The sequence below is a fragment of the Bubalus kerabau genome, chromosome 19, assembly GCF_029407905.1.
Source record: "Bubalus kerabau isolate K-KA32 ecotype Philippines breed swamp buffalo chromosome 19, PCC_UOA_SB_1v2, whole genome shotgun sequence".
Taxonomy (NCBI): domain Eukaryota; kingdom Metazoa; phylum Chordata; class Mammalia; order Artiodactyla; family Bovidae; genus Bubalus; species Bubalus kerabau.
The window spans coordinates 46,521,474-46,547,356 of record NC_073642.1 but is presented as its reverse complement, the minus strand read 5'-3'; the positions used below and the strand labels follow the sequence as shown (position 1 = coordinate 46,547,356).

Genomic DNA, 25,883 nt, shown 5'->3' with positions numbered 1-25,883 from the left:
GAGGCCTGGCGTGCTGCGGTCCACAGGGTCACAAAGAGTCGGACACGACTGAGCAACTGAACTGCACTGAACACTTCCCCTAAACTATTTGACCAGAAGTCAAATGGCAAACTGACAACAATGAAATCTATTTTATAGTACTTCAATCACAGACAAGCATATGCTTACCTGAATCAGAATCAATATTATGAATTTGTTTTATTTGATATAAACATTGAAGTTCTGAAAGTAAATGTGCTAAATCATGGTTTTTAAAATAAAGACTTTTACTTAAAATTTCAGAACTTATACAATGTTTTTTTATTAAAGTAGAACATATGCACATATATTTAAATTAAGTATAACTTCAGTTCAGTTCAGTTGCTCAGTCATGTCCGACTCTTTGTGACCCCATGAATCACGGCACGCCAGGCCTCCCTGTCCATCACCAACTCCCGGAGTTCACTCAAACTCACGCCCATCGAGTCAGTGATGCCATCCAGCCATCTCATCCTCTGTCGTCCCCTTTTCCTCCTGCCCCCAATCCCTCCCAGCATCAGAGTCTTTTCCAATGAGTCAGCTCTTCTTAGCTGTCTTAAATATCTGCAACAGAGGTTGAAACAGAGAAGCAGAAACATTTGTTCAACACTCCATATCTATTAAATTGGCTCAAATCCTTCTCAGAAGTAGGCAGGTTATAAATAATAAAAGAACTCATGCACAAGTCATTCAAGACACTACGAATGACACTCAAACACATCTTTTTATTATATACTAAATTTAAAAATACAAATCTTATTAAAAATGCTTATGAAACATCGTATACATAAGTACTGTCAAATACTATCAGATTATGACATTATGTACACTTGCTAAGGTTAATTAGAAACAGAACAACATTCATAACTTTGCTGATAATGAATTTCAGAAGTCAATATTTTAATTAACATTTGGCAACTTTGAAGTAGTGATCTGCACAGGAAGATGTCTGCAGAGGTAAAACAGTTGAGAAAACAAACGGAAAAATGCAGATATTCCTGCCCTAAGTGTTAATAAGTAGATCTCTTCTTCATCCTCTTAAGTCTCAATATTACAGAAATTAAAGTGCATAAGACCACCAGGAATACCTGATTCGGTTGTACCCTAATACAGACTACAGCCAATTATGCTGCCATACTGAGGGCTTCGATCTCTGTACTGTTCCTGAGGTTTTCGAAGTTAATTTTGAAGGTGACTAGGGGAAGAGAGGCCAATACTTTCTAAATTGCACGAAGTGGCCTTAAAGTGTAGAAACACCAAAGATAAAAATATTAATTTGGGAATAGATTCAAGGAGATCATCCCTGTCTATTTTGCCCTAGAAATAAAATTAGGATATGAACCTAGTTTTACCTCTGGAAAATGCTTACTAAAAATCTGTTTCAAAAGATCAGACATGTACAGCAAGTACCACAATACTGTCAGTTACTGTCCACCCACTTACATACTGTATCATAAATACCAGGCATCAATACCTGCCCTCCAAAGATTCACAAGAAACACAGGAAGAAGCATGTTATTACTTGACACTAATTTTGCTAATCAACATAAAGTATGATCTGTAAAAATAGATCACCACCATATAATCAAGGAAGAGGAGAAGGAAAGCTGCTAGTCTACAAAAGTGCTCCTTTTCGCTTTCAAGCCCAATAGCTTAATTTGGGGTAAAATAAGATTGTAAAGTAAGGCCATCAGTTCTAAATAAGCTGATGAAGCCATCTATACATACTCATGTATATACGTTTAAATTTCAGTTCTGATTTAACATGAATGTGCTATTACAAACCATTTATAGGAAACATTTTATCAGGCTTATTTACAAATATATGATCAGAGAAAAGATCTTGAAAATCAAGAAAACTGCAGATAAATGTAGCCATTGCTAAAACAGTTCACTAAAGGTAAGGCAGATTTACATAAAAACCAAAGGAAAAAGTTTAGTAAGAAACCCCTACCATATACACCTATTGGTCATTGGATCAAAAAGGCAAATAAATGTAATGATCATGACTAAACTTTTATTACTGTCTCTTTTAATAACATATCAACATGAGGTTTACTTAGAGTACTACCTATAAATACACAGTCTCTCATGATTCAATGAGAATATTAAGTTATTGAATACATTTTTTTATTCCCATGGCACATAATACTCGGTAACACTAATAAGGTAGATTTAGATAACACTTAAATCATGATTACGAATGTTTAATTGAGTATTTTCCTTTCTGTAGCTGTGAAATGTAAAGCTTAGATTTGCTTCCATCAGGCCTCTTAAACCAAACTTCATCATGGTTAATTGTTGTAATTACAGCACTAAAAAGAAAAAAAAAATATGAATGAATGAATGACAATATGCCTCCTCTACTCATTTTAGAGCACTAGCTATAAAACCAAAATAGCTGGACTGTAAGGGTAGACTCAGGTATGTAACTGTCATTTATCAGAATGCTACTAGCAGGGCATGCTGCCAAAAATACCACATTCAGCAACACAATTATCTTTCTTTTCTTAATAGAGTTGGTAAAATTTACTCTTGGAACTATTAAAAGCACATTGTCCATTTCCAACCCACCTCCAAAAGACAAAAAAATGAAGCTAAAACCACTCCTTATATGGTATTACAGCTCCAACTCATATCAATATGATTGTAGGATATGTTCTAAATACAAATCTTAATTCCCAGTGTCAAGCATTTTTGGTACTCATACATATTTTTTTTAACAGTATTAATCTTTATATATTAGGTTGGTGCAAAGGTAATTGCAGTTTTGCATTGTTGAACTTTGCCATTTGATATTGGAATACATTCTTAAATAAATGCGGTTATGTTATACATCATTTTTTAACGTACATTTCTCACTTTATGCTTTTTTGCTAATGACTTATTACTTGCTGTGTATTTTGTATTTATTTTAGACAAGGGAAATGATGTTAGATAAAAAGCAGATATGGGTAATTTTTCTTATTCAAGTTCAAAATGGGTCGTAAAGCAGCACAGATAACTCACAACATCGATGCACCTGACCCAGGAACTGCTAACAAACCTACAGTGCAGTAGTGGCTCAAGATGTTTTGCAAAAGAGCTGAGAGCTTGAAGATGAGGAATGCAGTGGCCAGTCATCAGATTGACAATGAAATTGAAAGCCATCATCGAAGCTGATCCTATTACAACTACATGAGAAGTTGTTGAAGAACTCAACATTGATCATTGAGTTCAAATTGCCAACATCCGCTGGATCATCGAAAAAGCAAGAGAGTTCCAGAAAAACATCTATTTCTGCTTTATTGACTATGCCAAGCCTTTGAGTGTGTGGATCACAATAAACTGTGGAAAATTCTGAAAGAGATGGGAATACCAGACCACCTGACCTGCCTCTCAAGAAACCTGGATGCAGGTCAGGAAGCAACAGTTAGAACTGGACATGGAACAACAGACTGGTTCCAAATAGGAAAAGGAGTACATCAAGGCTGTATATTGTCACCCTGCTTATTTCACTTATATGCAGAGTACATCATGAGAAACGCTGGACTGGAAGAAGCACAGGCTGGAATCAAGATTGCCGGGAGAAATATCAATAACCTCAGATATGCAGATGACACCACCCTTATGGCAGAAAGTGAAGAAGAACTAAAGAGCCTCTTGATGAAAGTGAAAGAGGAGAGTGAAAAAGCTGGCTTAAAGCTCAACATTCAGAAAACGAAGATCATGGCATCTGGTCCTATCACTTCATGGCAAATAGATGGGGAAACAGTGGAAACAGTGAGAAACTCTATTTTTTTGGGCTCCAAAATCACTGCAGATGGTGATTGCAGCCATGAAATCAAAAGCTGCTTACTCCTTGGAAGGAAAGTTATGACCAATCTAGATAGCATATTCAAAAGCAGAGACATTACTTTGCCAACAAAGGTTCGTCTAGTCAAGGCTATGGTTTTTCCTGTGGTCATGTATGGATGTGAGAGTTGGACTATAAAGAAAGCTGAGTACCGAAGAATTGATGCTTTTGAACTGTGGTGTTGGATAAGACTCTTGAAAGCCCCTTGGACTGCAAGGAGATCCAACCAGTCCATCCTAAAGGAGATCAGTCCTGGGTGTTCATTGGAAGGACTGATGTTGAAGCTAAGACTCCAATACTTAGGCCACCTGATGCGAAGAGCTGACTCATTTGAAAAGACCCTGATGCTGGGAAAGATTGAGGGCAGGAGGAGAAGGGGACGACAGAGGATAAGATGGTTGGATGGCGTCACTGACTCAACGGACATGAGTTTGGGTGAACTCCAGGAGTTGGTGATGGACACGGCGGCCTGGCATGCTGCCGTCCATGGGGTTGCAAAGAGTCGGACATGACTGAGCAACTGAACTGAACTGATGGTCATTTGGCATTTGAAGCAAACTGGAAAGGTGAAAAAGCTCAGTAAGTGAGTGCCGCACAAGCTGACCGAAAATCACAACACTTGTTGTTTTGAAGTGATGTCTTCTCTTACTCTGTGCAACAATGAACCATTTCTCAATTGGATTGTGACATGCAACAGAAAGTGGATTTTATACAACAACCGGTGATGACCAGTTCAGTGGCTGGACCAAGAAGAAGCTTCAAAGCACTTCCCAAGGCCAAATTTACACCAAAAAAAGGTCCCAGTCACTGTTTGGTGGTCTGCTGCCCATCTGATCCACTATAGCTTTCTGAATCCTGACAAAACCATTAGATCTAAGAAGTATGCTCAGGAAATTGATGAGATGCATTGAAAACTGCAAGGCCTGAATCCAGCATGGGTCAACAGAAAGGGTCCAACTCTTCTCCATGAAAACCCCCAAACACACGTCGCACCACCACCGTTTCAAAGTTGAACAAATTGGGATACGAAGTTTTGCCTCATCTGCCATATTCACCTAACCTCATGCCAACTGACAACCACTTCTTTAGGCATCTTGACAACTTCTTGCAGGGAAAATGCTTCTACAACCAGCAGGGTGCAGAAAATGTTTTCCAAGAAATAGTTCATCACATCTCGAAGCATAGATTTTTATGCTTCAGAAATAAACTCATTTCTTGTTGGCAAAAATGTGTTGATTGTAATGGTTCCTATTTTGATTAATCAAGATGTGTTTGAACCTAGTAACAGTGATTTAAAATCCACAGTCCAAAACCACAATTATGTTTGCACCAACCTAACAGAAGTCTTTCTAAAACTATGTTTGTATTTAATCCTCTTTTATGCTATTTTATCTTCTTTTTAGTGCTATCCTGGTGGCTCAATAGTAAAGAATCCACCTGCTAATACAGGAGACACAGGTTTGATCTATGGTGCAGGAAGATCCCCTGGAGCCTTCCCCTGGAGAATGAAAGGGCAACTCACTCCAGTATTCTTGCCTGGGAAGTCCCATGGATAGAGGAGTCTGGCCAGCTACAGTCCATGGGGTCGCAAAGAGTCAGACACAACTTTGTGACTGAGCACAAGCATTTCCTTTTTAACCACATTTATGCTACACAGTAGTAGTTATATGTCTCAAAAGCAATAAGATATGGCAAAGAAGCTAGGGGTACTTTATATATATAAAAGCATATATATATATATATATATGCTTCCCAGGTGGTGTTAGTGGTAAAAAAAAAAAAAAAACCCACCTGCCAATATTGGATATCTAAGAGACATGGATTCAATGCCTGGGTCAGGAACATCCCCTGGAGGAGCGCATGGCAACCTACTCCAGTATTTTGCCTGGAGAATCCCACGGACAGAGGAGCCTGGCAGGCTACAGTCCATGGGATCACAAAGAATCTGACACAACTGAAGCAACTAGCATGCATACACACAGATTCTAAGTAGTAGTAGTTATATGACTCAAAAGCAATAAGATAAAGCAAAAAATCCAGGAGTATTATATATATAACCTAGTAATTAATTAGCTCAATGGACTTTTATGAGAAAAGTTTGCTCCTGAAATGAGTATTCAACATTAAATGCAAACACCTTATTTACTATTACTACCTAGAAAAAGTTATTTTCTTACTGTAGAGGATTAAAAAACTCTGAGGATTAAATAATAAACTATAAAGGAACTAAAGAAGTGATGCACATTAATATTTTCCAAAGGCCACACCAAAGAAAACTTAGAAGGCTCTATAAATAATTATACAAACTTTATTTAAGCTCAGACAGGTTGAATCCTTTAAAAGGCAATTTTCAGTTTTCAAGTTATACTTTAATTACCATCACTCTAAATTTTCATTAATTTTCAATTCCTTTCCCATTCTGATTGATGCAACTTTTTTTATACAAAATACTAAAATATACCCCTAAAAGTTAACATTAACACTGGTGTTCAAACATGCTAATCAAATCATACATCACGAAAAGAAATCCATAGGCAATTATTAAGGTATTATGAATGCACTATACAAGCAGCAAAAATTTACTGACAACCTCACAGTACACTCTCATACTGAGCAGCATTGATATTTGGCAAAACTAATACAGTTATGTAAAGTCTAAAAATAAAATTAAATTAAAAAAAAAAAACAAAACAAAACAATAAAGGCTTTTTACCTTGTAGGACATTCATCTTTTTTGTCAATACATATTGTCTGTCCACGTATATACCATTCACCGTCATAGTACAACCTTCCCTCTTCGGATCTAGCACTGTGCAGGTGTTTTTCCAGTTTCACAGGTGCTAAAGGGATCAGTTCAAAAACTGTTATATTAATAAGACATTGTCAGAAGAACAAAAGTGCAGAACACTTAAGCATTAATACCAATCTACCCATATATGTGAAAATACACTAAAAATATTTTTTTAGATAAGAAACCTATATCTAATAAAAACAAAGAGAATTTCATTTCCTACATTTTTTATAATTCACTGTTTTTAATAGAGCTATTTAATAAAGCTAAAAAATATATAATAAATTAATTAACTAGACAAGTGCAAGAGAGCAGATATATTATCCACTATTAATGTCAATTTTAAGTAAGATTTAAAATCTGAGTTGTCATATTTCCACTGAAAATTCCCTGATGGCTCAGATGGTAAAGAATCTGCCTGCAAAGCGGGAGACTCAGGTTCAATCCCTGGGTGGGGAAGATTCCCTGGAGAAGGGAATAGCAACTCAGTATTCTTGCCTGGAGAAATTCCATGGAAAGAGGAGCCTGGAGGGCTACAGTCCATGGGGTGCAAAGAGTCGGACACAACTGAATGACTAACACACACACAAATAATATATAATAAATCAATAACTAGACAAGTGTAAGGAGAAAAGACGATGTATTTTGCTTTACTAGTGCCAATTTTAAATAAGATTTAAAATGTGAGTTATCATATTTCCACTGAAAATTATATTTTTTCATATTGTCTGGCCTGACACTTTTTATTGTCTCAACTGACACTTCAAAAAAGCAAAGTTTAACATATATTCCAAGAATTTCCCAGGCCTTTGATTCTAAAAAGCAAATGTACTCAGTAGAATTTTCATTTTGAAATTCTAGAAATGGTTTGAGATTCATCAGATAAACTCATGCAGAAAAAAAAAAAAAAAACATTCTTTATGGAAGCACACTGTCAAAAGCACACCATGGAATATACCCCTCTGCATCATTCAAATGTCACCACCTCAGAAAGGTCTTCCCCAACCACTCTACCCACTCCTCAGTTAATCTTCACCACAGCTTTATATTTCCTTCATAGCAATTATTACAATTTGTCATTATCTAGTTAGTTATCTATTTACATATACATTATCATTCTGCCTCCCTCAAGGAAGTTCCAGGAGATTCAACTCTTGCACCACTGCATTCACTGACCTCAAAAAGTGCCTGGTATGTAAAAGGTTTTCAGTAAGTATTCACTCATTCATTCATTCAACAAATGTTTTCTGAGCACTGTGACTGAAACAGACAGATTTCTGACCTTTGTGGAGCTTACGATTCTCTCAGGAGACAGGTAAACATGTAAACAATCAAAAAATTACAAATTGTGGTAAGTGCCATGAAGAAAACAAAGAATACACATGCTAAAGATAACAGGGGCTGGGGAGGAGACCCACTCAACAGTGTAGCCAGACTCTTAAAGGAATCCATGGCTCAAATCTATATAGTGAAAGAAGGTAGAAACAGAGAAATTATTCTAGACAGTAATGTCCATCACTACTTCAGCAGGATTTTTGATGAACCCTACTGCCAGCATTCTAATCTCTCTCATAGAAAATATAGGTACAGAAGTAATTTTGCGCACAATTCCAGAGGCTTGTGGAATTGAAATTCCACAATTCCTATTCTCAGGCTCTCTGAAGGCCATCCACGGACTCCAGACACCTCCCCTATAGAATTATTGAGCCCATTAAAAAACACTAAATAAATACTTTTAAGATTACTGATCCATTATTAGCAATTGTAATGCAGTTGAAGCACTAAAGAAATACATTCCATTCATAAATCTTGAAACTTTTACATGAGGCAAAGACTCCAGAAGAATTTTTCACAGTTCTGCATATAGTGTTCACTGATGAAATGAAACCAGTGAGGGGGGAGTGGTTTAGTGTGTAGATGACTTAAAAAGTCTCCAAAGAGAAGATCTGAACTCAGACAAAATGACTTACGTTCTGTTTTCACTCTATGTGGACCAAGTGTAGCCATTGCCTTAATTAAAAAAAGAAGAAAGATGTCTGAGTTCAAAATCAAAGTATATTTCAATATCCATTTAATATATAATACTTACAAGCTTAAAAACAAACACAGTGAAACATGATCTGCTTCAATAAGTTGGTAATGTCTAAAACCATGGGAATATAAAAAGAATAAAAAGTTCTTCTCGAGGTGTTATCAATACCTAATCTCAAATTCTCAACTAAGAAGCTTCTGAGAACGGAAAATTTTAATAGGAAAACAAGTCTCCACTTTCAAACAAGCACAGAAAATCTTCTAACATTTCAATGTTTAATGACAAAATGCAAAAATGTATAACAAAGGTTCAAATATTCACTCACTCTCATTCATTCAAAAAATACATCTGAATGCCTTCTGTGAGCCAGTACCAGGCTAAGAACTAGGCACAGAATGGTAATCCATTACTATTTTGGGGCAACCTAAATACTTTTGCATACTTTTGCATAAACTGTTAATTACATTATCACAGGAAAAAATATAATCAAACTGCTAACATGCCTCTCATAAAATACTCTTGCAATCCACAGTTATCTGTATTAGTAATGACTGCCTAGAGAGACTGTTGCAAAGTAAAGCATATTTACAACAATATTTTGATGTATTAGTGAAAAATTATATACTCTTAAAAAGTAGACTACAAAAAATATACTTGAATTCCATTGCTCTTTAAGCATACCTTTCTTATTGTTGTCCAGTCTTCAAGAATATCAAGATCTTGTAACATATAAACTATATACGGACGTTGAAAAGTCAAGGTCAGTTTAGCTGTAAGAATTTCAGTTTTAAACTATACTTCCAAATTTCTGTTTTTCAGAGACTGGAACAATGACTTCAGACAAAAACCATCAGCATGCTGAATTCTGACTCCAAATTGCTTTTCAAAAAACTTACTATCAGCATAAGTATGTTCTAGTACTTCAGATGTTATAACCATATTCTCTTAATCCTATGGTGTCTCTGACAGTAAGATACACCAACAACCTAATCACTGTTTTGAGGTGGGCGAGGGGGAAAGCAGGAGCCAAGGGAGGGTACCATCGGGAATGCCAAGATTGAATGTATATATTAATTTAATTTAAAAACATACCAGTTTCAGAGACATTAAAAATGTCAAAAAGTACACATGAGAATTTAGCAATCACGCTATATAATAAACAGCTGCTTCATTTCAAAGCCCTTGTGATCTACAAAGCCATATTAATTTTCAGTGTTGGAATCATGGCTAAATTTCTTATCCACTCTACCTCACTTAATCTAAACTATACCCTTCTGCTTTCAATCATTCTTAAAAAATCATCTGTTCTTGTTATAGGATCATGCAAATAAAGATAAAGTATACTAATAAAAACTACAAAGATATGCACAGTGCAAAAACATACATTAAAACAACTAAAAAAAAAATTTAAAAACCCAGAAAATTTGAAAAAGGATATCTGACACAACAACTGGCTTCTTTTTGTCAGGACTGAAAGGATCCTTCCTCTTTTTTCTTGACTGAAGCTCATCGTTCCACAGCTCTGGCAAGTAAATAAAAATTAAGTATTATCTGATTTATTGAGATCAAAGAAAAAAAAGACTGTAATTTCATAGTAGCAAAACTGCATTGGTGGCTTTGTTTATATGCTATAAATATGGGTATATACTGTAATATATATGACTATATATAATTTAATGAGCAGCTATATATTTATGAATTTTCCTCTTCATTAGAGCAAAATTCAATTTGGCACTTTATGCCTAATAACTGATGAACATATATGTCAGGCACTTAAATATTCATCACGTGAATGGTCTCAACTAATCTTCGAAGCTACCTCTCAGGTAGACAGTCTCATGACTTCAATTATACAAAGAGACTGACTTAGAAAAGCTAAAACTGTCACCCATGGTCAGCCAACTAGTCGAACAATGGCAGGAGAGCTCAGCTCGTCTGCTCTGCCTATTCTATACTGGAGAAACAGAATTTATAACAAGTAACACAATACACATGCAAGAACCATAGGATAACCCAGTAAATCTTCCAAGGTGTAGAAAGTCTTTCCCTGAAAAAGCCAATTTCACTTTGGCCTAATCTAATTATTAATAAGTATTTCCTTTTTTAGAGACAAAAACCTGCCTCCTTATAATACCCATCTTTTTGTCCTAGTTTGTGCAGGACCAAGTGAAAAGGCTTCTACTCCTTCTTCCACATGACAATCTTTCAAGACTTAGAGGAAAGAATATATACTGTAGCTGTCTTCCAATACTACTCTTATGTTGTAATAATATTCTTAACTATTCTTACAGTACATTATTATTATGCCTGTTGTTCCGGTCACACTTCTATTTTATTCCTTTTCATGTGCTTCATTTTCTACATCTTTCTGAAGTATGAGTCCAAATAAAAGCAACAATCATGGCAAATTCTTTAGCAGTCTTCCTCCTTGCCCTCTCATTCAGTTCAGTTCCGTTCAGTCGCTCAGTCGTGTCCGACTCTTTGCAACCCCATGAATCACAGCACGCCAGGCCTCCCTGTCCATCACCAACTCCCAGAGTTCACTCAGACTCACGTCCATTGAGTCAGTGATGAGATCCAGCCATCTCATCCTCTGTCGTCCCCTTCTCCTCCTGCCCCCAGTCCCTCCCAGCATCAGAGTCTTTTCCAATGAGTCAACTCTTCGCATGAGGTGGCCAAAGTACTGGAGTTTCAGCTTCAGCATCATTCCCTCCAAAGAAATCCCAGGTCTGATCTCCTTCAGAATGGACTGGTTGGATCTCCTTGCAGTCCAAGGGACTCTCAGGAGTCTTCTCCAACACCACAGTTCAAAAGCATCAATTCTTCGGTGCTCAGCCTTCTTCACAGTCCAAATCTCACATCTATACGTGACCATAGGAAAAATCATAGCCTTGACTAGACGGACCTTTGTTGACAATGTCTCTGCTTTTGAATATGCTATCTAGGTTGGTCATAACTTTCCTTCCAAGGAGTAAGCGTCTTTTAATTTCATGGCTGCAGTCACCATCTGCAGTGATTTTGGAGCCCAGAAAAATAAAGTCTGACACTGTTTCCACTGTTTCCCCATCTATTTCCCATGAAGTGATGGGACCAGATGCCATGATCTTAGTTTTCTGAATGTTGAGCTTTAAGCCAACTTTTTCACTCTCCACTTTCACTTTCATCAAGAGGCTTTTGAGTTCTTCTTCACTTTCTGCCATAAGGGTGGTGTCATCTGCATATCTGAGGTTATTGATATTTCTCCCCGAAATCTTGATTCCAGCTTGTGTTTCTTCCAGTCCAGCGTTTCTCATGATGTACTCTGCATAGAAGTTAAATAAGCAGGGTGATAATATACAGCCTTGACGTACTTCTTTTCCTATTTGGAACCAGTCTGTTGTTCCATGTCCAGTTCTAACTGTTGCTTCCTGACCTGCATACAGATTTCTCAAGAGGCAGGTCAGGTGGTCCGGTAGTCCCATCTCTTTCAGAATTTTCCACAGATGATTGTGATCCACACAGTCAAAGGCTTTGGCATAGTCAAGAAAGCAGAAATAGATGTTTTTCTGGAACTCTCTTGCTTTTTCCATGATCCAGCGGATGCTGGCAATTTCATCTCTGGTTCCTCTGCCTTTTCTAAAACCAGCTTGAACATCAGGAAGTTCACGGTTCACGTATTGCTGAAGCCTGGCTTGGAGAATTTTGAGCATTACTTTACCAACATGTGAGATGAGTGCAATTGTGCGGTAGTTTGAGCATTCTTTGGCATTGCCTTTCTTTGGGATTGGAATGAAAACTGACCTTTTCCAGTCCTGTGGCCACTGCTGAGTTTTCCAAATTTGCTGGCATATTTAGTGCAGCCCTTTCACTGCATCATCTTTCAGGATTTGAAATAGCTCAACTGGAATTCCATCACCTCCACTAGCTTTGTTCGTAGTGATGCTTTCTAAGGCCCACTTGACTTCACATTCCAGGATGTCTGGCTCTAGATGAGTGATCATACCATCGTGATTACCTGGGTCGTGAAGATCTACACTTCATTTATATACCATCTGTATAGGAGACTAGATATGAGGAGACACCTCAGTAAACCAAAGGCTTAGTGTCACTTAAACATGACAGTCACAGCATTCCCCTCACCTGAGGTAATATCAATGCTGTGCCGGTCCTCTTCAAGCCTTCGTATCTTCTCCTCTAACTCACTCTGTACTGTATCATATAACAAAAGCTTTTCACTCTGAAAAAAAAAATAGATCACACATAAGTAGGAAGGAAATAATTGTTCCATATTTAACTAACAGTACCAAATAACTCACTGTTAGAAGTGTTTTAACATATGGTGCTTTTGTTTAAATTCAACTTAAAAATTTTAATGATGAAATGTCAAATATATGAATGAACTAAAACTAGAAACTACGGAATCTAAGTATACAGAGAATTACATACAATTAAATTGTTTAAGAATATCTAAATCTGTATGTGATAAAGAGGCAAATATTTACTTCATAAAAAACTCATAGTGAGCTCCTGTAGCCCCTTTTAAATACAGGCAGGTCCCCTGTCAGCACAATGGAGAGCCTGTCCTGTAAAATGTATCATTGTAAAACAAACTATTTTTTCTCATATCAGAACAATTCCTCACTAATATGTCAATCATATTAAAAGAGACTAATATATCATCAAGAGAAAAAGTCAAGTATAAATTTTATAATTATTTCAAACAATTCAATTAAAGATAAAATAATATTACAGACTAATTATATCCCAATTATATAGAAAGACTGAGCCACTGGCTAAGAGACAAGACAATTTACTAGTAAATCAGACTAGAATCCGGGTCCACTTGTTCTATCCCATAGTTTTTATTATAAAATACAGTATCCTTTATTTTAAAAGCCAGAGGATGAGCATCAGTGTGAGAATGAGCAATGTGTGTGTGTGTGTGTGTGCACACGCGTGTGCGCACGTGTGCACTCAGTAGTGTCTGACTCTTTGTGACCCCATGGACTGTAGTCCATCAGGCTCCTCTGTTCATGGAATTTTCTAGGCAAGAATACTGGGGTGGGTTGCCATTTCCCACTATAATTTTATATGAAAAATAAAATCACATAGACTTATCATATAAAAGGCTGTGACAGATTGCCACCCACCTACCACATGTGTATCTCTAGTAAAGACAATAGCCTATTGGGATATAGCTAGATATGACTGTCTCATAGTAGCTACTGCTGCTGCTGCTGCTGCTAAGTCGCTTCAGTCGTGTCTGACTCTGTGCGACCCCATAGGCGGCAGCCCATCAGGCTCTGCGTCCCTGGGATTCTCCAGGCAAGAACACTGGAGTGGGTTGCCATTTCCTTCTCCAATGCATGAAAGTGAAAAGTGAAAGTGAAGTTGCTCAGTCGTGTCCAACTGTTAGCGACCCCATGGACTGCAGCCTACCAGGCTCCTCCATCCATGGGATTTTCCAGGCAAGAGTACTAGAGTGGGATAGTAGCTACTAGAATACAGTTAGTTATGATTTCTTGTGGAAGGCATAAGCCATGCCCATTTTCAGCATTCCCAGTGTCAATCATGAAGTCTTCTCTTTTGGGTTTGAAATTTAGAGTCTACATATGCTTGAAGGTTCTCCCAAGTGGTAGAGAAAAGATGGTTTTTGTAAATTTGAAGCAATCCTGGAGGTAGAGAGAAAGCAAAGCAGAAGAAAGCTAAAACTAGATCCCCTTTGAAAAATTATCTCATTACATGTTACTCTCTATGCTTACTTCCTTTTACTTTCTCCTCTGCTTTTGGTAAAATTTTATTGAATAGTCTAGCATTATCTACATTGTACTACAAGAACTGGGAACTGTTACATAGCAGATAAGAAGGGAGAACAGGCTGCAGCTACAGTCAAGATCGTGTGATGGCTAAGAATAGAGCCAGATTCTCAAACCAAAGAGGACTCTGAAAGCTAAGCAGGAGTGATAAAGCCTTTGCTTTTAAGAATATTTCAATGAAAAAATGTTTTTTAAAAATTACCATTAAAAAAAGAATATGGACTTTTAACTGGTGAATTCTCTTTGTATTCCATTGATATATTTGCCCTAGGCCAAGCAGAAATTCTGAAATAAACCTACCAGTCATTGTTTACAATTGAAAAAAAAAGGTACAATGGGACTGAAATGTTTGAAGTTTTGAAGGCATCTCTAAAAAATATTACAGGTATACTTTAAATTACACAAATAGAATTGCCTTGACTCTATCCCCATTATTCCTTGTTCTTCTCTCCCTTATCCCCAGCCCCTCAACAGCCTTCCATGAGAAGGAAAGAAAGTCATAAATGAAGCAGGTAAAAAGACAACGGAAAAGAAAGAGACATTCAAACTCCCTTGCTTTGGTGCCTGTACAGGCTTCTATACTCAATAGGTAATTTAGCTTTTTTAAAGTATTATTAATTATAACTACATATTTGACTTCAAAATCCCACACCCCTCCAATCTTCACACGTATACTTAGCGAACCTGCTCACGGACCCCTTTCACCAACTGAGACCATACTCCTTCTCATCAGGGACATGTTAGGGAATGCAAGCAAAGTGGCTCCAAGGTTCCACGTTTGCACTGGTCTCCCTCTGGCCTGGGTTCAGAATCAACTGCCTGTTGGCAGTTCCCTGACTAAGGCATCTCACAGTTTTGAACCTGGATAGCATCTTGGGAGATTTTCAAGGACTAGCATTACCAGAGAAAGAACAAAACATATTAAAAGGCTACAGTCTTTTTTTTTTTTTTAAAGTATGCTGCATTGGAATAAAAAGATAAGCAGAATAGGATTTAAAAGCCAAGAAACAGACTCTGGTTGTGGGAAATGTTACAAAAAAGGTGACTTCAAATTATTTGAAAACCAGATGACAATAAATGACAAGAGAAAAATGAGTTTAACTCTACAGAGAAAAAAAGTTGGCTTAAAACTCAACATTCAGAAAACTAAGATCATGGCATCCAGTCCCATCACTTCATGGCAAATAGATGGTAAAACAATGGAAACAGTGAGAGACTTTACTTTTCAGGGCTCAAAAATCACTGCTGGTAACTGCAGCCATAAAATTAAAGGACACTTGCTCCTTGGAAGAAAAGTTATGACCAACCTAGACAGCTTATTAAAAAGCAGAGACATTACTTTGCCAATAAAGGTCCATCTAGTCAAAGCTATAGTTTTTCCAATAGTCATGTATGGATGTGAGAGCTGGACCATAAAGAAAAGTGAGCACCGAAGAATTGATGCTTTTGAACTGTGGTGTTGGAGAAGACTCTTGAGAGTCCCTTGGAGATCCAACCAGTCCATCCTACAGGAAATCAGTCCTGAATATTCACTGGAAGGGCTGATGTTGAAGCTGAAACTCCAATATTTTGGCCACCTGATGCAAAGAGCTGACTCACTGGAAAAGACCCTGATGCTGGGAAAGATTGAAGGCAGGAGAAGGGGACAACAGAGGATGAGATGGTTGGATGGCATCATGTTGATGGACATGAGTTTGAGCAAGCACTGGGAGTTGGTGATGGACAGGGAACACTGGCACACTGCAGTCCATGGAGTCACAAAGAGTCAGACACGACTGAGTGACTGAACTGAACTGATACAGAGAAAAAATTCTATAACATGAGGTTCTTTGCATTATGTTATACAAAACAATTAATGGACTAAACAGTTAAATTTACAAAATGAAATTTAAAGAAAGTAAGGAAAGATAGTGAATGATATTGGGATGAAGAAAGCTTTTCTTTTCTTTTTTTTTTTTTGAAGAAAGCTTTTCAAAGCATAAAAATCCAAAGGACAAGTTATGTTTTAAAAAACTATTTGTGCACACATAAATTAAAGATACATTAAAAAGCAAACAAAGGTAAGAAGAAAGCAATAAAAAATATCTGCAACATGACAAAGCCTTAAAACCATCAGATGAAATTAAACAAGCATGGATAAATCAGTAAGAAAATCTAAATACTGTCCACGCTGCTGCTACTGCTAAGTCGCTTCAGTCGTGTACGACTCTGTGCGACCCCATAGATGGCAGCTCACCAGGCTCCCCCGTCCCTGGGATTCTCCAGGCAAGAACACTGGGGTGGGTTGCCATTTCCTTCTCTAATGCGTGAAAGTGAAAAGTGAAAGTGAAGTCGCTCAGTCGTGTCCGACTCTTAGCAACCCCATGGACCGCAGCCTACCAGGCTCCTCCGTCCATGGGATTTTCCAGGCAAGAGTACTGGAGTGGGGTGCCATTGCCTTCTCCGAAATACTGTCCATACTCACTACCAAAAACAGCCAAAAGAAGAGACAGAGAGACAAATACAAGTACAAATTAAAATGTACAGTATATAATACTGTTCTTCACTTGGCAAAGTTGTTTTATTCTTTTCAATTATAATAAACAATGCCTACCAGAAAAATAAATGACCCAATCAAAAAATGGGCCAAAGAACTAAATAGACATTTCTCTAAAGAAGACATACAGATGGCTAACAAACACATGAAAAGATGCTCAACATCACTCGTTATCAGAGAAATGCAAATCAAAACCACAATGAGGTACCATCTCACGTCCGTCAGAATGGCTGCTATCAAAATGTCTACAAACAATAAATGCTGGAGAGGGTGTGGAGAAAAGGGAACCCTCTTACACTGTTGGTGGGAATGCAAACTAGTACAGCCACTATGGAGAACAGTGTGGAGATTCCTTAAAAAACTGAAAATAGAACTGCCATATGACCCAGCAATCCCACTGCTAGGCATACACGCTGAGGAAACCAGAACTGAAAGAGACACGTGTACCCCATTGTTCATCACAGCACTGCTTACAATAGCCAGGACATGGAAGCAACCTAGATGTCCATCAGCAGATGAATGGAAAGAAAGGTGTGGTACATATACACAATGGAGTATTACTCAGCTGTTAAAATGAACGCATTTGAATCAGTTCTAATGAGGTGGATGAAACTGGAGCCAATTATACAGAGTGAAGTAAGTCAGAAAGAAAAACACCAATACAGTATATTAACACATATATATGGAATTTAGAAAGATGGTAACAATAACCCTATATGTGAGACAGCAAAAGAGACACAGATACACAGAACAGACTTTTGGACTCTGTGGGAGAAGATGAGGGTGGGATGATTTGAGAGAATAGCACTGAAACATGTATATTACCGTTTGTGAAACAGATCACCAGTCCAAGTTCAATGCATGAAACAGGGCACTCAAAGCCGGTGCACTGGGACAACCCAGAGGGATGGGATGGGGAGGGAGGTGGGTGGGGGGTTCAGGATGTGGGACACAGGTATACCCATAGCTGATTCATGTCAATGTATGGCAAAACCACCACAATACTGTAAAGTAATTAGCCTCCAATTAAAATTAATAAATTAATTTAAAATAAATAAACAATGCCAACTGATACAGAGAATATAAACCAACTCAACAATTTAGAAAGTAACTTACAAATATGTTTTAAGGACTTCACTGACTTCATCCTTTGATCTAGTAATTACGCTGAGGATTCCATCCTAAAGAAATAACAACCTTGGCCAATACTGCATGGAAAAGGATGTCCACAACAGCAATACTTGTAATGCATAAAACCAGGAACAAAGTAAAATCCAATAACAGAGTATTGGCTACAGAAATTATTATACATCCATACCACTACTCTGCAGATAACAAACATTCAGAATTCAAAAAGTAGGGGAAAATTCAAAAAGCTACAGTAAAATGACAAATGAATCCAGATCATAAACTCTCTCTTCCCGAAGACATAATGAAGAAAACAGAAAACAAGTACAAAATAAATCAACAAACACAGTTATCAAACAAAGGAAGGAGCACAATGCCATGCCATAACCCCTGAACATGATAACTAAACTGAGACAGAACCCCAAGATCTGCATTATGTACACTATACACACGCAGGCACTCTGTAAAGAAAGAAGTTGAGAGGGGCGAATATTCGAAAAGTCTGAGTCATACTTCCAAATCTACAAAGAAATGAAGAAGGGTCTGGATAGGGGAAAATACATGGGAAGCCTTAAAGAGAGAAAGGCTCACCAGTGAGAAGAAAACTTCTAGAGCTCAGCAGCTGACAAGCTCTGCACACAGGCAGATTATATTGACTCACTCCTAGATACGAATGATGGCCAAAGGTGGCTAGTTATTTGTGAAAAGCATCAAAATGAAACACAGAGAGACAAATGAACAAAAAAGAAGTATAAAGAAACAGGAACAAGTCAAGATACAGAAAAAAAAGTTTAAAACAACTGCATTTAATACCCATAAAGGGATGAGATTACACCCATGAGAAAAGAATAGGAGTTGGAAAAAATATAAAAAATGGGTAATCAGAGGACATAAGGGCTCTTGGAAATAAAATACAGAATGGAAATAAAACATTTAGTAAAAGGATTGGAAAAGAAAGTTGAATACACTCTTAAAAAGAATAAAATAAGAATGAAGGGAAGAGATGGAGGGAAGTACAATAAAAATATAATATATAAGATCTAAATACTATGTAATAATATAATATATATATGAAATATAAGAAAATTCAAAGATCAATCTTGGGGCTTCAGCAGCTAACCAAGAAGAGTTCCAAAATGAGAAAACAGAAAATAATGGAGAAGAAACAATATAAGAAACTTCTCAGAGCAAAAGATATGTTTCCTGATATAAATGTTCCTCTGAGTATTCACATGAATGAAAAGAGAAGCACATATCACCTTGCTGTTCCATAGCATCAAGGATAAAGAAAACATCTTACAGCTATTTAGGAAGAAAACAGGTCATGTACAGAGGATCGGGATTCACAATGGTAACAGGCTTCTCAAAGCAATACTAGAGGCTAGAAGACAATGGAAAAATGCCTTCAAAATTCTGAGGAAACATCATTACTTACATCTAGAATTCCATACTCTGAAGGGTGAGTTAAAAGATGGTTCTGGACACGAAAGATGTAAGGGTTTTAAAACATGTCCAATAAATCTTTGACATGCCTCCCTTCAAAAGGTAGACCCTAATTCCTGTCTCCCTGAAAGTGGGCAGGACTTAATGACTCATCTGTAAGGAACAGAATGCGGCAGAAATCTAGGTTATTAAAAACACTGTCACTTCTGTCTTGCTCTTGTAAACCATTCACTCCCTGAGAAGCTAGTCACAAGGTCATGGGGGCCCTCAGTAAGCCTGTGGAGAGGCCTATGGGAATAAGGCTTCCAACCAACAACCAGCAACAACCTGCCAGTCTTTAAGTCAGTCACCATAGAAGCAGTTCCTGCAGTCCCAGTCAAGCCTTCAAATAGCTGCTTCCCTGGCTGACCTCTTTACTGCAATTTCATGTGATTCCCTGAGCCAGAACCACCCAGCTAATTTGCTCCCAAGTTCCCGACCATAAAGACTGAAAAATAAAATGCTGATTACTGTTTCAAGTGACTAAATTTTGGAGTAATTTATTATAAAGCAATAGATAACCAATACAAGAAGTCTCAAACAACTAACTTCTATACACTTTTTCCCAAGAAGCTACTCAACAAAACTGAAAAAAGAAAACAAGACTAGCAGGGAAAGAAGTAAAGGGAATTACTTTACTTGTGAAGAGATACCCATGAAGACAGAGATGCAGCTGGCATAGAAAGTATCTGAAGGATGGAGCAGAAAGGAACGGGGTCCAGGGATGGAAGACTTGTTCCCAGGATGGAGAACTCCAGAAGGAAATGGGTCTCATGGATTACCTGATGCATCTGACCATGTGGAAAATGGCACTAGGGGTTTTCATAAATCTGCTCGAGTCTCTGGGGAGAACTGATAAACAAGAGAAAACTAACAAACAATAAATGAAGCAATTAATTCCAAGGTTAAAAAAACACAGTTGTACAAGAAGGGACGTTTAAGCAAAGCATAACTCTGGGATCAGTAAAAAATAATTATTGTTACAACAAAAACAAAAATTATGACATAACAATATCAGAAGAATAAGATAAGGGGAACTATTATGGAATCCTCAGCTTTCAAAAGGTACTATCCAAAACTGGTATTATTTAGAAATGAGGCTGAACTCCAGAAGCAGTAGATAAAAGATTTACATAGACAATTGCTGCTTGCATGTAGAACACAGAGATGGGAGAGAGACTGCTGTTTTGCATTACAAGCCTGTGCTTTCAGAAATATGTACACACATTACCCAGTAAAAGCAGATTTTTAAGAGTATTTAGGGAGGGGGAAACTGGTTGAAGGCCATCCAAAGGTACAAACTTCCAGTTATAAAATAAACAAGTACAACATGATTAATTAACACCACTGTGTGTTATATACAAAAGTTGTTAAGAGTAAATCCTAAAAGTTTTCATCACAAGGAAAAATTTATTTTTCTATTTTTTAATTTTGTATCTATATGAGATGATGGCTGCCCATTAAACTTGATATCATGATGCTTATAAATTAAATCACTATGATGCACACTTTAAACTTACACAGTGCTATATGTCAATTACATCTTCATAAAACTAGAAGAAAAAATTTTTTTTATTTTTTTATTGACGGATAATTGCTTTACAGAATTTTACTGTTTTCTGTCAAACCTCAACATGAGTCAGCCACAGGTATACATATATCCCCTCCCTTTTGAACCTCCCTCCCATCTCCCTCCCCACCCCATCCCTCTAGGTTAATACAGAGCCGCTGTTTGAGTTTCCTGAGCCATACAGCAAAATCCTGTTGGCTATTTATTTTACATATAGTAATGTAAGTTTCCATGTTACTCTTTCCATACATCTCACCCTCTCCTGCCCTCTCCCAATGTCCATAAGTCCATTCTCTATGTCTGTTTCTCGACTGCTGCTCTGTAAATAAATTCTTCAGTACTATTTTTCTACATTCCATATGTGCATTAGAATCCGATATTTACCTTCCTCTCTCTGACTCACTTCACTCTATATAATAGGTTCTTGGTTCATCCACCTCATCAGAAGTGACTCACATGCATTCCTTTTTATGACTGAGTAATATTCCATTGTGTGTATGTACCACAACTTCTTTTTCCATTCATCTGTCAATGGACATCTAGGTTGTTTCCATGTTCTAGCTATTACAAATGTACTGCTATAAACAATGGGATACATGTGTCTATTTCAGTTTTGGATATGCCTAGGAGTGGGATTGCTGGGTCATATGTTGGTTTTATTCTGGTTTTATTCCTAGTTTTTTAAGGAATGTCCATATTGTCTTCCATAGTGGCTGTATCAATTTACATTCCCACCAACAGTGCAAGAGCATTTCCTTTTCTCCACACCCTCTCCAGCATTTATTGTCTGTAGACTATTTGATAGCAGCCATTCTGACCAGTGTGAGGTGGTACCTTATTGCAGTTTTGATTTGCATTTCTCTAATAATAAGCCTTTGACTGTGTGGATCACAATAAACTGTGAAAAATTCTTCAAGAGATGGGAATACCAGACCACCTGATCTGCCTCTTGAGAAATTTGTATGCAGGTCAGGAAGCAACAGTTAGAACTGGACATGGAACAACAGACTGGTTCCAAAAGGGAAAAGGAGTACGTCAAGGCTGTATATTGTCACCCTGCTTATTTAACTTCTATGCAGAGTACATCATGAGAAACGCTGGGCTGGATGAAGCACAAGCTGGAATCAAGATTGCCGGGAGAAATATCAATAACCTCAGATATGCAGATGACACCACCCTTATGGCAGAAAGTGAAGAGGAACTAAAAAGCCTCTTGATGAAAGTGAAAGTGGAGAGTGAAAAAGTTGGCTTAAAGCTCAACATTCAGAAAACGAAGATCATGGCATCTGGTCCCATCACTTCATGGCAAGTAGATGGGGAAACAGTGGCAACAGTGTCAGACTTTATTTTTCTGGGCTCCAAAATCACTGCAGATGGTGACTGCAGCCATGAAATTAAAAGACGCTTACTCCTTGGAAGAAAAGTTATGACCAACCTACATAGCATATTGAAAAGCAGAGACATTACACTGCCAACAAAGGTCCGTCCAGTCAAGGCTATAGTTTTTCCAGTGTTCATGTATAGATGTGAGAGTTGGACTGTGAAGAAAGCTGAGCGCCGAAGAATTGATGCTTTTGAACTGTGGTGTTGGAGAAGGCTCTGAGAGTCCCTTGGACTGCAAGGAGATCCAACCAGTTCATTCTGAAGGAGATCAGCCCTGGGATTTCTTTGGAAGGAATGATGCTAAAGCTGAAACTCCAGTACTTTGGCCACCTCATGCGAAGAGTTGACTCCTTGGAAAAGACTCTGATGCTGGGAGGGATTGGGGGCAGGAGGAGAAGGGGACGACAGAGGATGAGATGGCTGGATCTCATCACTGACTCGATGGACCTGAGTCTGAGTGAACTCCGGGAGTTGGTGATGGACAGAGAGGCCTGGCGTGCTGCGATTCATGGGGTTGTAAAGAGTAGAACACGACTGAGCAACTGAACTGAACTGAACTGAATAATGAGCGATGTTGAGCATCTTTTCATGTGTCTGTATGTCTTCTTTGGAGAAATGCCTGTTTAGGCCTTTTTCCCACTTTGTGATTGGGTTGTTTGTTTTTCTGGCATTGAGTTGTATGAGCTGCTTGTATATTTTGGAAATCAATCCTTTGTCCGTTGTTTCATTTGCTATTATTTTCTCCCATTCTGAGGGTTGTCTTTTCACCTTGCTTATAATTTCCTTTGCTGTGCAAAAGCTTTTAAGTTTAATTAGGTCCCACTTGTTTACTTTTGTTTTATTTCCATTACTCTAGGAGGTGGGTCATAGAGGATCTTGGTTTATGTCGAGTTTTCTGCCTATGTTTTCTTCTAAAGGTTTTATAGTTTCTTGTCTTACATTTAGGTCTTTAATCCATTTTGAGTTTATCTTTGTATATGGTGTTAAGAAGTGTTCTAATTTCACTCTTTTGCATGCAGCTGTCCAGTTTTCCCAGCACCATTTATCGAAGAGGCTGTCTTTGCCCCATTGTATATTCTTGCCTCCTTTGTCAAAAATAAGGTACCCATAGGTTCATGGGTTTCTTTCTGGGTTTTCTATCTTGTTCCATTGGTCTATATTTCTGTTTTTGTGCCAGTACCATACAGTCTTGATGACTGGAGCTTTGAAGTATAATCTGAAGTCAGAAAGGTTGATTCCTCCAGCTCCATTCTTCTTTCTCAAGACTGCTTTGGCTATTCATGGTCTGTTGTGTTTCCATTTGAATTGTGAAATTTTTTATTCTAGCTCTGTGAAAAATGCTACCGGTAATTTGATAGGGATCCACACTGAATCTGTAGATTGCATTTGGTAGTAGAGTCACTTTGATAATATTGATTCTTCCTATGCAGGAACATGGAATATCTCTCCATCTGTTTATGTCATCTTTGATTTCTTTCATTAGTGTCTTATAATTATCTGTGTACAGTTCTTTTTTCTCCTTAGGTAAGTTTATTCCTAGATATTTAATTCTTTTTGTTGCAATGGTGAATGGGATTGATTCTTTAATTTCTCTGATTTTCATTGGTAGTATATAGAAATGCAGGTGATTTTGGCATATTGATTTTGTATCCTGCAACTTTGAGAAATTCACTGATTAGCTCTAGTAATTTTCTGATACTATCTTCAGGGTTATCTATGTACAGTATCATGTCATCTGCAAACAGTCAGAGGTTTACTCCTTTATTTTTTTTTTATTTTTTAACTTTACAATATTGTATTGGTTTTGCCACACATCAAAATGAATCCGCCACAGGTATACATGTGTTCCCCATCCTGAACCCTCCTCCCTCCTCCCTCCCCATATTTTCTGATTTCTGTAGCTAGGACTTCCAGAACTATGTTGAATAATAGTTGAGAAAGTGGACACCCTTACCTTGTTGTTCCTGATCTCAGGGGGAATGCTTTCCGTTTTTCACCATTGAGAATAATGTTTGCCGTAGGCTTATCATATATGGCTTTTACTATGTTGAGGTAGGTTCCTTCTGTGCCCACTCTTTGAAGAGTTTTAATCATAAATGGGTGCTGAGTTTTGTCAAAGGCTTTTTCTGCATCTATTGAGATGATCATATGGTTTTTATCTTTCAAATTGTTTATATGGTGTATCACATTGATTGATTTTCATATATTGAAGAATCCTTGCATCCCTGGAATAAACCCAACTTGATCATAGTATATAAGCTTTTTGATGTGTTGCTGAATTCTGTTTGCTAAAATTCTGTTGAGGATTTTTGAATCTATGTGAATCAGTGATATTGGCCTGTAGTTTTCTTTTTTTGTGTTGTCTTTGTCTGGTTTTGGTATCAGGTGATGGTGGCCTCGTAGAATGAGTTTGGAAGTGTTCTTTCCTCTGCAATTTTTTGAAAGAATTTTAGAAGGATAGGCATTAGTTCTTCTCTAAATGTTTGACAGAATTCTCCCATGAAGCCATCGGGTCCTGGGCTTTTGTTTTTTGGGAGATTTTTGATCACAGCTTCAATTTCAGTGCTTGTAATTGGGTCGTTCATAATTTCTTTCTGGTTCAGTCTTGGCAAATTGAACTTTTTTAAGAATCCATCCATTTCTTCCAGGTTATCCATTTTAGTGCCATATAGTTGCTCATAATAGTCTCTTATAATCCTTTGTATTCCTCTACTGTTTGTTATAATGTTTCCTTTTTCATTTCTAATTTTGTTGATTTGATTCTTCTTTTTTTCTTGATGAGTCTGGCTAAAGGTTTGTCAATTTTGTTTATCTTCTCAAAGAACCAGCTTTTAGTTTTATTAATCTTTACTACTGTTTCTTTCATTTCTTTTTCATTTATTTCTGCTTGGATCTTTATTTCTTTGCTTCTACTAATTTGGGGGGTTTTTTGTACTTCTTTTTCCAGTTGTTTTAGGTGTAAAGTTAGGTTGTCTATTCAATGTTCTTCTTGTTTATTAAGGTAGGATTGTATTGCTATAAACTTCCCTCTTAGAATGGCTTTTGCTGCATCCCATAGGTTTTGAGTTGTGTTTTGTCATTTGTTTCTAGAAATTTTTTGATTTCCCTTTTGATTTCTTCAGTAATCTGTTGGTTATTTAGAAACATGTTGTTTAATCTCCATGTGTTTGTGTTTCTTACAGTTTTTTTCTTGTAACTGATATCTAGCGTCATAGCATTGTGGTGCTCCTCTGTTGGGTGCATAGATATTTACAATTGTTATGTCTTTCTCTTGAATTGATTCTTTGATCATTATGTAGTGTCCTTCCTTATC

General features: G+C 37.4%; 1 protein-coding gene across 2 annotated transcripts in view; it reads right to left on the bottom strand.

Annotated features, from left to right (window-relative positions):
• Positions 1 to 723: 723 nt before the first annotated feature.
• Positions 724 to 25,883, bottom strand: part of BRMS1L (BRMS1 like transcriptional repressor) — a 44,305-nt gene continuing 19,145 nt past the window's right edge. Inside the window, exons 5-10 of one of the 2 annotated variants that reach the window (XM_055555539.1) lie at positions 12,796 to 12,892; positions 10,115 to 10,198; positions 9,358 to 9,422; positions 8,615 to 8,654; positions 6,567 to 6,714; positions 724 to 2,333 (exon numbers count right to left, since the gene is read on the bottom strand). In XM_055555539.1, the coding sequence (XP_055411514.1) occupies positions 2,216 to 2,333; positions 6,567 to 6,714; positions 8,615 to 8,654; positions 9,358 to 9,422; positions 10,115 to 10,198; positions 12,796 to 12,892 (552 nt within the window). In that variant the 3' untranslated portion in view covers positions 724 to 2,215. The remainder of the gene's footprint in view (positions 2,334 to 6,566; positions 6,715 to 8,614; positions 8,655 to 9,357; positions 9,423 to 10,114; positions 10,199 to 12,795; positions 12,893 to 25,883) is intronic. The other variant, XM_055555540.1, reaches the window with a different exon arrangement.